Genomic DNA, 18,398 nt, shown 5'->3' with positions numbered 1-18,398 from the left:
AGCAAGATGACAGTCCCTTCCAACTTTTTAGAGAAGATGCATTTCTAAATGCATCCCTTTTAAAGTGCTCCAGCTATCTAAGCAACACTTTCGTAACAACTTCACTGTCTTTATTTCAAGACAGTTAATGTTGCTACCGTAGGTCACCAGCTATGTGCAATATTCCCGTTACTATACAGAATACATAAAGTTTTCTTCTGTGAGGACTGTAGTTTTGTCACCCTGTGGAAGTGTGTGCTTTCCTTCTGTCTACATTCTGTTTTAATGCAAATATGCTTCCCATGTAGGAATGCACATTATATTGGTACCATATTGGTTACTGCCTGATCTGGATTGATTATGGATGTTTATTTATGCATGCTTAATTCCCCTTTTTTACATTTTAAAGGTCTAATAAATAATGCTGTTAAATGTGATCTTTAGCAAATCTCAATTAATATTGTTTTTCTTACTTTCATTAGAATTGTGATACTTGAATTCCCTTGTGATGTGAATTCTGAGAAATTTTGACGATGCACTACCATTCAAAAGTTTGGGGCCAGTAAGTAAAAAAAAAAAAAAAGATGCATTAAATTGGTCAAAGGTAATAGTAAAACTATTTATAATATTATAAATGTGTTCTGTTTCAAATAAATGCTGTTCTTTTGAACTTCTTTTCATCAAAGAAAAACATTAAAAAACTTACCAACCCCAAACTTTTGAATGTTAACACACTCGTACTAATTCAAACATGCCTTGTTCAAAGTGTGCTGTGTCGATGATATTGATGCTTTCTCTATCTCTGTTTGTGTGTGTGTGTATGTATGTATGTGTGTGTGTGTGTCTGTAGGATGGGTTGGTAAAGGCCAACATGGAGAAGCTGACTTTTTATGCCCTGTCAGCTCCAGAGAAATTGGATCGGATTGGGGCATACCTGTCTGAGAGACTGTCTCGTGATGTAGCTAGACACCGTTATGGGTACTGAACCTCATAACAAGCCTGATCTGATATACCCATCTTGTGATTTGTAATGCACACATTTTTCTTTCTTCTGTTTCTCTTGCCCATATTCAGTGTGTGTTTGTCTCTTCAGGTATGTGTGTATTGCGATGGAAGCCCTCGACCAGCTGCTAATGGCCTGCCACTGTCAGAGTATCAACCTGTTCGTGGAGAGTTTCCTGAAGATGGTGCGGAAACTCCTGGAGGCAGACAAACCCAACCTGCAAATCCTGGGAACAAACTCGGTGTGTACACACTGTTTTATGGTAGTTCAGGGTACTCTTCATGAGTGCAATTTCTATAAAATGTATTCACAAAATCTTTATCCAATAATCACCAATGGATGGGATAGTTAAGAAACTTAAAGGAATAGTTTACCCAAAAATGAAAATTAGTTTGTAAGAAACAAATCCATCAACTAAATTACCGCTTTTTTTTGTTGTTGTCACATTCTGATTGTAAAAGTGTGTAATATGGCCCTTTTAATGCTCTGTGTTTTGGACCCCATGTGTAGTGAAGGTTTGTTTTATATAAAACATTTGCTGATGAACGTTGCAGATGAGAAACAAACAAGCGCACACACTGCAGTGCATCCATCTAAATGCAATCAGGACATGGAAATAAAATCAAACTCAATTATAGATCAAAATGAGTAATCTAGGGCGTTGAACATGCACCCACATTAAACATATAAAATGCAATGCTTAAACAGAGAGTGACTAACCCGTTTTATTTTATTCTGTATCATCCAGAACCACCTTAGCTACTGCATGCTGCAGATATCAGTCACATATAAAAACCCCTTTAAACGGATTTATTTCTCAGTGGTGTTTCCCAATGACCTTATTTACCTGGAAATGCTAGGACAGAGATGTGTTAGTCATAACTGCACCCACATCTGTTCTCTGAAGGTTCATCGGGTTCTGCAAAAGCCAAATTGCATAATAGGAAGGAAATGTAGGTCCAGAGTTTGCAATGCAATTATTCATTAATTACAGATTTGATATGCAGACACTAGTTTAAAATGAGTCATTAAATCATCTAGGTGACAGGGTCTCATCTATCAGTTCTCTACCATTTCTATATTAAGGCATTTTATTTTATTTTATTCATGACCTTGGTGATCTTGATCTAAAACAGCTGAAATCTATAAATAAGCTAAACCTGTCAAATGATAAAAGATTGGGCTCCTTTTTGGACTGAAACAAATTCAGTAAGACTGTATATAACAGATTAGTAGTTCATGTACATTGAAATATTAATATACATGCAAATATCTGAATCTGTAAAATTATATGTGAGTATATGATACATGAGTTTAATAACATTTCAAACTATTCAAATTAAATGAAACTCTAATGAAACCATCCTAATCTTAAAATGATGTATTAATCTTATTAGTTTAATTAATAAGGGGTCAGAAAAGCTTTTAATGTCTAATAATGATGATGAGGTGACAGTGCTGTCGATTGGTGTTCATGTAGAACAAAACAACATCACATTAACATATTTAATCTTTGATAATACCATTTTATAATCACCCACTCACTGGCCCTGGGCGGAGCAGCATTTGCAGTCTTTTCAAGGAAATGGGTTTTTAACCTGATTTGGCTTTGGTTTGTCTAGGTATATAATTAATTTATTTCTATTGAATTGCTCTCATTTTACAGTTTGTGAAGTTTGCTAACATCGAGGAGGACACCCCCTCGTATCATCGCAGTTACGATTTCTTTGTGTCACGGTTTAGTGAGATGTGCCATTCCAACTATGAGGACCCCGACATCCGCACCAAGTGAGCAAACACACATGCACACATCTAGCAGTGTGCAGTCAGTATAGATAGATGGTTAGTTAGTTAGTAGGGGTGTAATGGTCCACGTAATCGTGCTGAAAATTTTCAGTACAGCTCTTTTTTTGGTTCGGTGCACATGTGTACTGAACAAATACAGCATTGTTTTAACCACTGCATGAGTGGAACTTCATTGGAAACTTCCAGTTTTATATATTGTTACTTTTGATAAGAGAAACAGTCTTATCTTTCAAAATGTGTCAATTTTTTCCAGGAAATTCCAACAATAAATTCAGTTTTTACGCTCTTTGTGGTGTGACAGATCGCTGTATAAACGCCTCACTTTAAACGGCAGCGTGGAGCGCGATTATCCCTTCCTCTTTACTACTAGTTTTAAATCGAAATAAACATGAACAAACAAATCATGCCTCATGTAATCGCTCAGTGTTTCAACCGTGGAAAGACATCAATAAAACCGCTTGTAATCAATGTCACGTTGCATTTTATTTACCTCACGCAAGTCATCAGTATCCACAGCTCGTTAGATCGCTATAGAGAAATAAAATCTAGAGAAGAGCATTTCACAAAATATTAGACTATATCTCATTGTATGTTACTTTACCTGTTAGAGATGTCTTAATTATTGTATGTTTAATTAAATCTCTTATGAAACAAGTTACGGCAGCCACTGTGTAGATGAATATATTTCAACAAGTAGATATTTTGTAATTTAGAAGTTAATTTAAAAATGGCATTATATGCAATGTTTTCATATAATGTTTTTTTAAAGTTAAGTGTTATTATATTTAAAAATAAATAATTAAAAGTACTATAAATTAAAACCTTATAGTAATGTAAAAGGCCTCTTTATAGATTAGAATAGGTAGATTTTTATACCTAAGAAAATTTATTTAAAGAGAGCAATTTGTTCAGTAAAGCACTGTTTAATAATAATAAAAAACAATAATATAAATTTATATTTAGTTTTCCCCCTTGCTGAACCGAAACCATACCAAACAGTGACGACAAAACCGAGGTATGTGCCGAACCGTCATGTTTGTGTACCATTACACCCCTGATAGATAGACAGACTGACTGACTGATTGATTGATTAACAATGGACAGATAGATAGATGGATCGGTTAATGGATAATGGATGGATAGATGGAGAACATTAAAGAGAATATGCACTATATACACACTATACACACATTTTTCGCATCTAATTGAACACTTCCTCATCTCAGAATCCGAATGGCTGGCATCAAAGGTCTACAGGGAGTAGTGAGGAAGACCGTAAACGATGAGTTGCAGGCAAACATCTGGGACCCTCAGCACATGGACAAGATCGTCCCCTCACTGCTCTTCAATCTGCAGTCTGGTGAAGGCACAGAGAGGTGAGTGTTGGGCTTAAACTGGCTAATAATTGACTCCCATATGACACAAACTTGTCTTCCTCCAGGGATGCTTGGCGGCTCTCACGGCTGAATCTTCCATTGAGCCACATCATTTACATTTACTAATTATGTGTATACAAATGGAAATCCAAGTAATATAATCTGATTATCTAGTAGCTACAAACAGTCGTGATTGGTTCAGCCATTAAGTCCCACCCTTTTCTAGAACCATTTCATGCATTTCAACTGCCATTCTGCCTGCTTATTATATTTGTGTGGGTGAAAATCAGCCACTCACTGTCTTTGCACCTACAGTCAGATGCCTGCAAGGGAAATAGTTTGAGATATTGTCCCTGCTGACAACTCAGAGCCAAGTGTAAGATCACGCAAGGCCTGAGGTCATAATCACACCAGGATAACTGCAGTGATCATGTGACTTTCCTTTGAGTTTCCTCTTGTATTTCCTCATGACTGTTAGGCATATTTTACTGAACTTTACTGCTGTTAATGTTACTAGGTTTTATTAAGAAATTTCAAAAGTAGATTAGAAAAATTTTTGAATTTGTCAAATATTGATAATTTTTAAGAAGTCGTCTCCTTTGCTCACCAAGTCCCCATTTATATGATTAAAAATACATTAAACGGTAATATTCTGAAAAATTATTACAATTTAAAATAAATGTGGTGGCAAAGCTGCATTTTCAGCATCATTACTCCAGTTTTCAGTGTCACATGATCCTTTAGAAATCATTCTAATATGCTGATTTGCTGCTGAAAATAAATGTATTATTATCAGTGTTGAAAACAGTAGTGATGCTTAATATTTTATGGAAAACCCTGATGCATTTAGTCAGGATTCTTTGATAAATAGAAAGTTGACAAGATTGTCACTTTTGGGGAAAAAAACATTCTGAGCACAAACTGATCAGTAGTTTTTTTTAATCAAATAAGTTAAGAATATTCATCACAAATTAATAAGCCTGGGTGGTGATGGCGCAGTGGATAAGACACATGCCTTTGGTGTGAGAGACCCTGGTTCGAATCCACTGTGAGACACCAATGTGTCCCTGAGCAAGACACTTAACTAGAGATCGACCGATATATCGATTTACCGATATTTTTCCCGATATTTAAGCATTTTTTCATAATCGAATATCGGGTTTGTAATATCGGATTCCCCGATAAACACCGCCATCTTGTGGACGTTTTCAGAATTGCGCGCAGGATCGCAATTGCAGCGCATCTGAGGGGAGAGACAGCAACGGCGTGCAGGTACTTGATTTGCTGTAGTTAGTAAACTATTTAATATTACAGGCATTAATGCACAAATTAGATGTATTACATAAATGCCTGATATATAGTTTAAATGCAACTTGGCTCTAAGAAATATGATAAATAAGATACTCTGTCAAGCCCTGTCCCTATAAAGATAGGCTATAACTTTGCCTGAAATAACACAGCCATGAATTAGCACATGGTGGAAATAAAAGCGCTGAATTTAATTCTCTCTGTGGTCTATTAGTCTCGTGAAGTCGGAGTCACATAGATAATCCATCAAGTCCTCTCCCAATAAAGACGTAATTTTGCATGAATTAAATAATACAGCCATGAATGATTGCATGTTGGAAAGAAAAGCATTGAATGTAATTCTCTCTCTGTTGTCTATATGCTCATCATTAGTCTCGTGAAGCCGCTTTCATATTGCAGTTCACTCAGCGGGTTGATGCTCAAGAAATGCTCAGCACGGCCACCGCATGTAACTTTTAACAAGATTCACTTTTTTGAAGCACCCTAAATTGTATTAACACTTACTATATAACCATTATTTCGTTTATAAACATCTAAATTAATACAACTCAATGGAAATTAATTATTTATTATCTCCGCGATCGATCGCAGTTTGAGTAGCCTATAGTTCTGTGTAAAGGCATAGATAAACCGCGCTGTCAGCAGCATAATTTAGAGCATGCCAGTTGAGAAATGCAATAAAATACAATGCTTGTTATATTCCAATATTCCAGAGAATATTATTCCGTGAATTAACATTATCCAGTGAATTATTCTTCACTCTTTATCCTATTAAACAGCTTAAAAAACTGTTTTTAAAAATGAAGTTAAAAATGAAGTTGATATGACTCCTTTCCTTTATTTTTCTCCATTTGAAAACATTAGACTTTCTATGTTCATTTTGCTTACTGCTAATATTAGTGTTGCTGCTAAAGCTTTTTATAAATAAAATGTTTTTTATTGTTGTAATACGAAGATTACATTTAACATGACAGGGCTCTAGACTGCGACCAAAATGGTAATTGTTTGCGAGTTAAAATTTGACGTGGTCGCATTTGTACGAGTGCCAGGTCTGCGCTGCTCCAAAGCGTCTGCTTCATACAGCGCGCGCTGCCAGCCGCAGCACATTATAGCAGGAGTCAGATTTCACTGATCACGTGAAGAGAGGTGCTTTCAGCCGAGCGCTTAGTGGGTAGAGCCTGGTTCATACTCGCTGCGTCAGCACGAGCGTGAAGGTGCGCTTCGCGGATGGAGCGCAACGGATGGATTTGTTTTCAAACTAAAGTAAAAGACCGCTTCTTAAACCAGAGAAGGTGAACGTGGTGGTATTCTTGTAGAAAAAACATGCAAGTCCTGTCAGCTACAGCCAGTTTAGTTTTACTTTTCTTTTTCTTTTCGTTTTGAGAAGCTTGTTATCTTTGCTGTTTACCTCAGGTTATGCTGCTTTCCTTAATTATATATATATATATATATATATATATATATTTGCTTCCTCAGAGTTTGCTAAACATTCTGTAATATACTAGGTATATAGTACAGCATGTGGTGTGTCCTATGCATGCCTCGTCTTATTCGTTTTTGTTGATAAATGTTATGCAAGATAATTTGTCATTGTCAACGTACTGTTTTATTGTTGTTGCGCTTTTTAATTAAGAATAACAATGAATCCATCTTTTGTTTTAGTCTTAAAAAGTTAAAGGTGTATAGATATAAGCAAAACAGACAATGATCTTTTCTTGTAAAATGTGACACCAAGATCGCAAATTTGAAAGTAAAAAGCGCACGAAAAAAGGAATTCCTGTTCACAAAATTTAAATCACAAATAATACAGATGAAAAAGAACGAGTTGAATGTTGAAAACTTTCGTTACCATATAACTATAAACTATGATAAAAGTTCATCAGCATGCATTGATTAATCAAATGTTGTAGCAAAAACAAAAAACAAATTGCAACCAAATTATGTGCTCGTGCGCAAAAGTGAGATCAGTGGGAAGAATGAGTCTAGAGCCCTGCGTGAAAGACTGCTAATTCTCAAAACATTTTTTGTTAAGATGACTGAAAGGAGGTAAAACTAAAGTGAAGTATGGACTTACTTCACGCAGTCATTTATTTACTTCATAACAGTAAATAAATATCGGTTCTGCATATCGGTTATCGGGCACATAGACATGCAAATAATTGGTATCGGTATCGGTTATAAAAAATCAATATCGGTCGATCACTACACTTAACCCCCTAGTTGCTCCAGAGGCGTGCGACCTCTGACATATATAGCAATTGTAAGTCGCTTTGGATAAAAGCGTCAGCTAAATGAATAAATGTAAATGTAAGCCTGGCAACAGTGCAAAACTTTTTCACTATATGTGTATATATATATATATGCTACAGCTGATTTATGCACCTGGCTGCACATCTTTTAAATTTTGTATTTGTACAAAAAGTTGCAATGTTTGAAATTTGAAATCGAATTTGACCTACGAATCGCTTCCATTATAATCAACAAAGCTGGCTCCTTGTTGATGGGCCCCCTACGCAGCCATAATTACACCACGGGTGGAGACGTTAATTACCCCTTTCTGCTGTTTGCTGTGTGCTAATTGGCATTTGATGTAAAGGGCAGCTGATAATTAACTCATCCTGTCAGATGTGCACATTTCAGATGGGCAGGACAGCAAGGCTGGTTTAGTGCAACCACAGCAGTGGACTAAAACACAATGTACTTTTATTTCTGTTCAACTGAACAGTCCAGCATCCTTCTGGACGTGTGGCAGGAGGCTTTTAGCTGAGGTGAGAAGAGTTTCTGCAGATTTAGCCCAGCGTCATGTGGTTATATAACCAAGGGACCGTGAGCGGAGCAGCAGGCTGACTGACAGCAGGGTGTGTGAGGGCAGAGGAATAGTGTGATTAATTAATGATGAGATAAACCCTGAGAGACCCTCAGCTCTTTTTCCTGATACACACAGACAGTGAAGCTCACACAGTGATGTCAGACTTTCAGGCTCCTACGTTATACAAAAAAGCATTTTCGGAATCTCTGTTTTGTCTCATGTTTTCTTTTAAAAATTTACTTGAGAACAAAAATATGTATGATAATCAGATTAAATGTACTTGGGAAGCAAAGTATGTATGATATTCAGACTTGATAAGATAAATATACTTAAGGCAAAATGTGTTTAAGTGCTTGACAAGACTAATGAATCTCTAGTTGCTGTAGCATATTTTACAGCACCGTCTTGCTTTTAATGTTACTAGGGAAGTGTTTTAAGAAATGTCAATAGTAAGACTGCTAGAATTGCTATCAAATATTAAACTGAAAGATTTTATGTATATGTAATGTTGTAAGAGAAGGTTTAATTGTATGCAGTATTATTATTTTGTATTAATTTTAATACACAACAAGCTTTTACTTATTCTGTAATTGTCTTTTCTTGTAAAAAAAAAAATTAAAATCTTATTTAAGAAAAATTTACTTGAAGCAAAGTATGAGCTAATAAGAAACTGTAAGATTCATGTGACTGGTTGCTGTAGCATATTTTGCTGGACTGTCTTGCTTTTAATATTCTAGATAATGGTGTTTAGAAATATCAATAGTAAATGTTTTTTCAAAGTATTATAATTAATATCAAATGTTAAACTTAAAGATTTTTTTATAGCTGTAGAAATAATTTTTGTTGTATGCAATATTGTATTGTTTTCAGGTCAAGTTATGCAAATAGTGTTTTTTAAACTGTTTTGTCCTGTTTTCTTGTTAAAAGACCATCAGAACATATTTAAGATACATAAATGTAAAATATGTATGATAAAATCTTGATTTACATTTTGAACTAAATTTGGATTAAGTGGAGATTAGCCAATTATAATAGAGGTAATATCAAAGTCTTAAAGTTGCAGTAACAGGAAAACCGTTTTTCTAAATTTATCTAAATGCTAACATTTTTAGTGCAAGAATCCTTGTCTACCATTAGAAATGGACTGCTAAAAATGGGCTACAGGTAGTTTTTTTATTGTAAACACTCATTTTATTTGCCAGTATGTTTTTATTCAGCAGCTTCTCAGAAACCAAAGCTCTGTTAAAATCTTCAGTTGAGAAGCCTTTCTGTTTCCTCTGCAGTCGCTCTCCCTCCCCGCTGCAGGCCAGTGAGAAGGAGAGAGAAAGCCCAGCCGAGCTGACGGAACGCTGCTTTCGGGAACTGCTGGGCCGTGCCGCCTATGGCAACATCAAGAACGCAGTCACCCCTGTGCTTATGTAAGAGACCCACCACATATCGCGCTTGTCAGCTTAGGTTATGAAATGCTGAGAATTTCATTTTGTAAACCTATGTGGGTATTGCTTCAGTTTTTAAGTTATAGCTGTATGCCACTTAAGATTAAGGGAATTTGTCTTGTAATTCTACTCTGTTAATGTTGGCATTTTGATAAGGTACTAAGAGTATCTCAGAATACTTAATACACGTTGTACAGTTATGGAGTATTTATGACTTTTTAATTAATCTCACTGCGGGTGGAGTGAATCTCATTTTTCAGTCACTTTTGGCTTCGTTTCTCAAGCTTAAGGTCTGTTCTCTCACCGCAGGCATCTTGATAATCACTCGCTGTGGGAAGGCAAAACATTTGCAGTGCGCTGCTTTAAGATCATCATGTACTCCATTCAGGTGGGTTCAGAATCTAAGCTTGCTTGTTATTATTAAAAAACAATACATGGAAGAAAAAAGGATAATTGAATGATTTATTGAAATTTGCATTGGTTACAGTAGTGAAGCAAAAATTAATATTTTAAATATGTTAGTATATACTATATATCTGTTTATTTATTTTATTATCTTTTTCTTTTACCATGTTATTTGTTCTCTCTTCTTTGTCTGTCTGTCTTTCTCTCCCTCCAGTCCCAGCATTCTCATCTGGTCATCCAGCAGCTCTTGGGCCATTTGGATGCCAACAGTAAGAGCTCAGCCACAGTGCGTGCTGGGATAGTGGAGGTCCTTCTGGATGCGGCTGCCATCGCTGCCAGTGGCTCTGTTGGTGAGTATGGATTTACAGCCTGGTTAATGTGAATCACTACCATGAATATACAAAAAATTAAGTAGAGTAGCCGGTGTCTCATTGCACAGGAGTAGACTAGTGTCTTTTTGCACATGCTGTAACGCATATCACACATTTTACATGTGCTCAGTATCTGGGTCACTCTCCCCCAGACGTTAAGCCTTTCTTCTGGGAGAACAGAACTGTGACATTGCATCTGACCCAATCTAGATTTCAGCCAAAAATATACATTTCACAGCCTGGCTCTACTCTCTGACGTCAAGTCAGTGAGTGCTCACACCTAATATCCCGTGTGAAAGCCCTTCACACCTCCTCTTGCAGCACTGCTGCTGACCCAAGGGGGGGCAACGCCACCTGCTGTTTAGATGTAGTAAAACCACATACCAGAGAACATTTACTTTTAGTCATTTAGCAGACGCTTTTATCCAAAGCAACTTACAAAAAGAAAAAGTAACTAAAACTAAAAGTTAACACTCTGTAAATACTCTATACACACCCATTTAAGAAAATACAGAAATTAAATAAAATTGACAAATGCATACAACAACATTTCAATAGTAAACACAAAAAGGGAAAAAATAAATAAATGAAATAAAAATAAAAAGCGATACTAATATCCTTTGCCGGTGTCCTAGCCCGGTGGAGTCGATGGTCTTTACACTCTTTGGTCTTCACACTAAGAGGGCTTCACACGAGGGCTGCCGCGGTATAATAACCTTTTTTATACCCATCTAACAAATCACTACTAGAATTCAGCTGAACCCACTTTCCTATTAATCACTAAAAATGGCCAAGGAAGTGCACACACTGACAAAATACGCGATACAGTATGAGATCATGAGTATTGGATCATGTTTGCATTTTCTTCTGTCACTGGCCATAATCCTAAACTTGAAAGTATAGAAGGCATTATATAATATCTTTAGGATCATACATGTTCAAATCATCTGGGAATAAATAGTTGTAACCCAGAGGAAGATGGGACTCTTGTTTTTGCATCAGATTTTCTGGTGATTAAATACAAGACTTCTTCACCTTGCAAATGGCTGTCAGAAGCAAAAATGCTTTGAAATACACAATATATTTTGTGAGAAAGTGTTGCTAGAGCAAAACGGGAACATTTTTTGGAGTCAGCACCTCAAAATTAGTAAGAAAAAGTAACGGATTTCATTCAGCAAATATGTTCACAAATTGTACACCTCGAGATGATCGCACCAGAGATCTCCATTTGTACTGATTTAGTCTGCGCAGCTGTGATGTCTGCATATATATTATAAATATGTGTGTTTGTTGTTTATTTTAGGCCCCACAGTGTTGGAGGTTTTCAACACGCTGCTCCGGCATCTGAGGCTCAGTGTGGACTATGAGCTCACAGGATCCTACGACTGCACTAACATTGGCACCAAAATCATCAAGGAGCATGAGGAGAGACAGCTACAAGAAGCTGTCATCAGGACTATCGGTGTGTGTGTGTGTGAGCATAACATGACCCACTTTTCAATCTTATTTAAATTATCTGATTTTACATTACTATGGTCTGTGTGTTTTGAAATCAGGCTCATTTGCAAATACATTACCCACATACCAGCGTTCTGAGGTGATGCTCTTCATCATGGGAAAGGTCCCCATTCCAGGCATGCATCTCATGCTTCCCTCTACAGGCTCAGGGTGAGTACTGCAGTCACTAGTGTGTCCATAAATGTTAGTGATGGTTGTCAATGAAAAGTCTCTAAAAAACTGACTCAAATAAAATTATTCAGTTGCAAAATTACTGTTACCCTTACAACTAATTACATGACTTTAAATGATTTATGAGGTGAACATACTTTATTTACTTCTGTCTTTACTGCAGGTCTGAGGGCAACCGAATGATCCAAGTCATGCTGTTGAAGTCCTTGAGACAGGTAAACTCTACCTGCTTGATACCTCATGAAAGAGAATTGCATCAAAGCACAGATTTTATGTTGTAAAGATAATGTTTCTCTTTCTTTTTAGGTCACATGTGGTTTCCAGACGACCAACATGCTGACAGCTCTTCCCAACTCCTTTCTGGACCCACTACTCTCATTTGCTCTGCTAGAAGATGCAGAAATTCGACTGTTGGTGCTGGAAATACTGGTCAGCCTTATCGATCGCCATGACAACCTCCCCAAGTTCTCCACCATCAGGTTAGTATCTTTATTGGACTAACACCAGTAAAGATATATATATAATATGACACTTTTAAAGTTGTAAGTATTAAAATAAAATTGATGTAACCAAGCAGGTGGGGAAAAAGTAGAATTAACCAACTCCTAATAACCTTTTAATCTCTAATCTCATCAAAACCTACTGGATAAAATCAAGCCCTGCTCTACATGAATTGAATATTCAGTTTTTGAATTAGATGTGTCACAAATAAGGTAAATTCGTTCCAATATATATATTCAGGTCATTTGACTGTCAATAAGAAAATCAGAGTTCCTCTTTATACAATAAACTGAGCTCTACTATGGTTTCATGTGTCGCTTTTTTCCCCATGCAGTATCATCTCTGATATCTCTGTGCTTAAACTCAAAGTGGACAAGTGCTCACGTCAAGACAACCTCTTTATGAAAAAGGTACAACAACCCTCTAATCATCGCTCAACTTCCTGCTTTTATCATTCTGCATGGATGCAAACGGCTCACCTTTGGGGGCGGGGATGGGGGAGGGGGGTCTTTTTTTTTTTTTTTTTTTTTACAGTACCAATTAAATTCTATACCCGCTTATAGTCAACCGATTTTAAACGCTTCTGTGTGTTTTTGTGTGCGTGCTTTGGTTTCAAATGACAGAACCACACGTTTATTTACATCGTGCTTTTGCAGTGTTGAGTATTGTAGCCAATCACAGGCGTCTCTGTTGAAAGCAATGGCCAGTCAGAGGTGTTTTCTGTAGGTTAGTAAGAATCCGCTCTGAGCTCATTTTTGTTTTCGCAAGTAGAGTTCTACATGCTCGCAGATCTACTTAGTGTGTATGCTTTTCTCTTTCTCCCATTCTAATGTGTAAATAAGAGATTGATTGTGTAGTTAGTCATTGATTATATCATTGAGTTTTCGCGTGATAAAGCTCAGTCAGTTGCGCTATAAGAAGAGCCCTTTCCTCGGTTTCTGAACATATAGGACTGAACATCCACGTATACAGTTTCAGGAGTGAAATGATGTGTGTGAATCCACTAAATTGTTGTGCCAGTCATTGCTATGATTGACAGTGATAACTGTAGCAACGGACAGAGCAAACTATCTGATGTCAAAAATAGACCTGTGCATTAAGTAATGCTGAGTAACATAACTACAGCAGTAACAAGTCTGTGTTGGCTGAATATACTAAGGGCAGTTAAAGATAACTTAAAACACTGTTTTTGATGTGTCCTTTTTAAGGCACTGTTTAAATAATTAAGAATAAAAACATATTTCTAAATATTTAATGCATTATTATTTAATTGTACTTGTTGTTATACTACTTAAACACAGTACTAAAATTTGTTATAATAGTCATTTTATAATAAATCCAAAAGCAAGAAGTCAAAACTAGGGAGTGGAAATGGCAACTGAGCTAATGAGCTAATTGCGTGTCTTTGTCACCTTTTTCACCCATGATGTGTTTGCATCCCTGCTGATCTGAAGTGAAGGGTTTCAATCCAGGGTCCAAAGTGTGTTGACAGTGATATCTCTCTGTTTTTAGCATGCCCAGCACCTGTATAGACACATCTACCTGTGCAGTAAAGAACAGAGCAGCGTGCAGCCTCACTTTGAGAAGCTCTACTCACTCCTGGCCCTCATCAGCATGGAGCTGGCCAACGAAGAGGTGGTGGTGGACCTGATCCGTGTGGCGCTCGCTCTACAGGTGTGCCCTCATTGCGGTTACACTCGTAAAGTCCCCCTGAAATCAAATTTTAGGTTTTGTGGATTTTAGTATGAGTATGTTACCCTTAGGGCTATGGTTTGGTATTGTAAAAATCACAATTTACAGTGTCAAATCCTAGAAAACTTTTTGATCTGATAGAAACAGCTGGACAGAGGATCACCAATTCTGACAAGGCAGGATTTGAGGTTACCGAAATCTGTTACCCCCCTCTATTTCAAACACAATGGCTTTAATGTTTCCCAAATTCATTCTGGTGCTGTTTAACCTTCTCTATTTTACATTTTAGAAATAATTTTGGTCTTAAATTAACAGTTGTGAATTTACAGCAGGGTCACCAAATCAGACAGGGCAACATTAGAGGTCACCAAAAACCGTTGCAATATCCGTTTCACACACAGTGGCTTTAATGTTTCCCAAATTCATTCTGGTGCTGTTTAACCTTCTCTATTTTACATTTTAGAAATAATTTTGGTCTTAAATTAACAGTTGTGAATTTACAGCAGGGTCAACAAATCAGACAGGGCAGCATCAGAGGTCACCAAAAACCGTTGCCAATATCTGTTTCACACACAGTGGCTTTAATGTTACTCTCATTCATTTTGGTGATGTCTGAATTTTATAGCCTACATAATTTTATATTCTAGAAAACATCAGATATGAACAGCTGCAGATATACAGCAGTCACCAAATCTGACAAGGCAGCATTAGATGTTACCAAAATCTGTTTCCTGCCTTTATTTCACACAAAATGGCTTTAATGTTACCCAAATTCATTCTGGTGATGTTTGAACTTCATTTTATATCATAGAAAACATTTTGACCTGATATGAACAGCTGCAGATATACAAAGGTCACCAAATCTGACAAGGCAGCATTTAATCTGTTACCGATCTCTATTTCTTACACGATGGCATTAATGTTACCCAAATTCACTCTGTTTATGTCTAATCTCTTCTATTTTATATTCTAAAAACAATTTTGCTCTGATATGAGCAGCTGCAGATATACAGCAGCAGCATTACCAAATCTGCATTACCAAATCAAGGCAGCATAAGATATTACCAAAATCTGTTTTTAAAATCTGTTTAATGTTACCCAAATTCACCTCTGTTTGATATCCTATAAAGCATTAGGGTTTTAAATTAACAGCTGAGAATTTACTGCAGGGTCACCAAATCTGACACGATTCAAGGTTACTTTAAAAGTGATACTGAAATTCAAGTTTTTAAATTAGAAAGTCAATATCTTCATGAGTTTTTGAATGTCCAACATAGTTTTTTGATTCATCATAAGCCACATGGTTCAGTGGTGATGCATTTCAGTATTTTTTCACATCTTGCTGTGTCGGTTTCTGTCCAGGACTTGGCTCTGAGCAGTGAGGAGACGTTACCGGTGTATAACCGCTGTGCTGTTCATGCTCTGTCCTCTGCTTACCTCAATCTCATCAGTCAGCTCACCACAGTGCCAGCGTTCTGCCAGCACGTTCATGAGGTCAGTGCCACTCTGGAGTCTCTCTGTCACTAACAGTTATTGGCAACTGTATTGAATTAAAATTTTAGATGAATAAAGCGTACAAACCTTTTTGCAGGTGATTGAAATGAGACAAAAAGAAAGTCCTTACCTGTTACCTGAGGATGTCTTCATTGAAAACCCAAAGTAAGACAAATTATGTGTTTTATTTATATATAGTTCAATATTATTCAGCAAGGATGCATTCAATTGACCAGAAGTGACAATATTGATATTTATAACATTTCAAAAGATTTATATTTCAAATGAATGCTATTCATCAATCATGCTTATTCTATTCATCAAAGAATCCTGAAAAAATATCACAATTTCCACAAAAATATTTTAAGCAGTATAACTGTTTTCAGTTGTATAAGAAATGTCTCTTGAGTAGCAAATCGGCATATTAGAATGATTTCTGAAGGGTCATGTGACAAAGACTGGAGTAATGGCTGCTTAAAATTCAGCTTTGCCATCATCATCAATGACATTTTCAAATCTAACATTTTCAAACAATTGATTAATTAATAATTCACAATATTACAATTATGATTTGCTATCATAAATTGCCTGTCCTCTTTTGATTTCCCAGGATTCCTAAGACACTGGAAAAGCTGGAAGGAGAGCTGTTGTTCCAACAGGCCAATATAACTGAGGTTCTTGGAGGAAGCGGCTACAACAGTGAGCGACTAGCTACACCTTATGTCCCACAGTTCACAGGTGCGTGCAACATCATATACCATGTAAAATCAAAATGGATTTTCTTTATAAAATTGTGCACAATTTTCATACACCAATCAAATTCCAGTGGATAACTGCTTTTCATTGTTTCCCGCTGAATATTCTTTTTGACTTGAAAACGCCATATGACACACTACTAATGCGTTGCGTGTGCCTTTCATGTTGTTTTCCAGAATACAATGCAATTCTTATTGTAGATAAGCAGCTACTCCAGCTGTACCCAATGCAGTCAAGGCTTTGCATGGCAGATTAATTTATTAGCTTTAGTCTGATTAGCTTTAGTCTAAAGTTGTTTCTGCTTATTAGCCGACTGACAGAGATGGATCACATAAACAGTTGATTAATTCCACCCTCTTCCCTTAGATGAGGACCGGCTGTCAAAAAGAAAGAGTGTTGGAGAAACAATATCTCTGCAGGTGGAGGTCGAGTCCAGAAACAGTCCAGAAAAAGAGGAGGTAAATGAAAACATGAAAATATACAATCCTTACAACCCACATTTGGTGTGTTTACATTTTAATGAAGACATTACAGCCACTTTTATAAACATTTTTTACTGGTGAGGAGTAACATTTTACTGCAGGACTTGGTTTAAAGATGTATGTATTTACACTGCCCTCCAAAGGTTTGGAAACGCCCTAGAAAAGTGGGGTTTTGGACAATATTGGCATGAATCCGTTGGTGATAATTTTGCACTGATAAGGGACAACACAAACTACGAAAACATATTTTATTACAGCTTATGCATAGAAAAAACTTAAATTTTCGATTCATCAAAATATCCACCATTAGCAGTTATTACAGCTCTGCATAATCTGGGCATCCGAGCTGTCAGTTTATTCAAACATTAACTTTGAATTGGCGATCAATTGTTGAAGCTACGGTATTAAAAAATCTTTTAAAAACCTGGGCCAAGTTTAAACCAGTAACCAGGCATCACAGCTGGCAAAGGGGCATGTCTGACTTTGACATGTATATATTGCCATTATTATGTTTTATTGCTGGTCTTCAATGATAATGTCAAGTTACTTTAATGTATTTGCACCAAAAAATGATAAGGATTTATGCTGATATCGTCCAAAACCACACTTTGCCAGGGGTGTTTCCAAACTTTTGGAGGGCAGTGTACATTTGATTATAGATTTTATATTAATATAATATAGTAAATATATTTACAGTATTTTTTCTTTCTTTTATGGATGTCCCCAGAGTAAGGTTTTATCAGATATAGTTGAATTATGGAAACCGTATTGATCTGATGTTTGTTTTCTTTCCCTACAGAGAACACCAGCTGAAGAAATCACATTTGAAACACTAAAAAACGCCATTGGTGGGTTGATTTAATGAGAATGGATTTTTTTTCTAAATTGTCCCTGCAGAGATTTCCAGAACCTGCATGCAATCGTTGGCATCATTATTGCTTTAACTTCTCTGTTAGCTGAACGGTGTTAAAGTATGTGTGTATTCTCCAGTGGACAGCGTAGGCGTAGAGGAACAGGAGAAGGAACGCAGGAGACAGGTTGTTGAGAAGTTCCAGAAGGCCCCCTTTGAGGAAATAGCTGCCCACTGTGGTGCCAGAGTAAGTTAACTTCCTTTTATTTCATAAAAATGTATGCCGTTGTTGTCTTCTCCCACACCGATCAGCTCAATATTGTAATTTAGGGCTAATACTTGTTCTTCTGTTTCCTCCCAGGCTACGATGCTGCAGAGCAAACTTAATCAAATCTTTGAAATCACTATCAGGTAGGTTGCACCACGGCTCATTTCAAACGT

At 36.6% G+C, this 18,398-nt stretch overlaps 1 protein-coding gene across 3 annotated transcripts in view; it reads left to right on the top strand.

The window, feature by feature from the left end:
- LOC306880454 (protein EFR3 homolog B-like) overlaps window positions 1-18,398 on the top strand; it is a 36,700-nt gene that overhangs the window by 14,981 nt on the left and 3,321 nt on the right. For all 3 annotated transcript variants that reach the window (XM_079433967.1, XM_079433965.1, XM_079433966.1), the window contains exons 4-23: window positions 830-957; window positions 1,073-1,223; window positions 2,649-2,770; window positions 4,015-4,164; window positions 9,565-9,699; window positions 10,027-10,105; window positions 10,337-10,472; window positions 11,797-11,955; window positions 12,050-12,161; window positions 12,346-12,397; window positions 12,489-12,661; window positions 13,018-13,093; window positions 14,196-14,357; window positions 15,738-15,869; window positions 15,967-16,034; window positions 16,480-16,607; window positions 16,992-17,083; window positions 17,907-17,955; window positions 18,098-18,204; window positions 18,319-18,368. In XM_079433967.1, the coding sequence (XP_079290093.1) occupies window positions 830-957; window positions 1,073-1,223; window positions 2,649-2,770; window positions 4,015-4,164; window positions 9,565-9,699; window positions 10,027-10,105; window positions 10,337-10,472; window positions 11,797-11,955; window positions 12,050-12,161; window positions 12,346-12,397; window positions 12,489-12,661; window positions 13,018-13,093; window positions 14,196-14,357; window positions 15,738-15,869; window positions 15,967-16,034; window positions 16,480-16,607; window positions 16,992-17,083; window positions 17,907-17,955; window positions 18,098-18,204; window positions 18,319-18,368 (2,261 nt within the window). The remainder of the gene's footprint in view (window positions 1-829; window positions 958-1,072; window positions 1,224-2,648; window positions 2,771-4,014; window positions 4,165-9,564; window positions 9,700-10,026; window positions 10,106-10,336; window positions 10,473-11,796; window positions 11,956-12,049; window positions 12,162-12,345; window positions 12,398-12,488; window positions 12,662-13,017; window positions 13,094-14,195; window positions 14,358-15,737; window positions 15,870-15,966; window positions 16,035-16,479; window positions 16,608-16,991; window positions 17,084-17,906; window positions 17,956-18,097; window positions 18,205-18,318; window positions 18,369-18,398) is intronic.

The sequence above is a fragment of the Barbus barbus genome (genome assembly GCF_936440315.1).
Source record: "Barbus barbus genome assembly, chromosome: 14".
NCBI lineage: Eukaryota > Metazoa > Chordata > Actinopteri > Cypriniformes > Cyprinidae > Barbus > Barbus barbus.
Note: the sequence above shows the minus strand (reverse complement) of the source record. Positions and strands in the feature narration are given on the sequence as shown.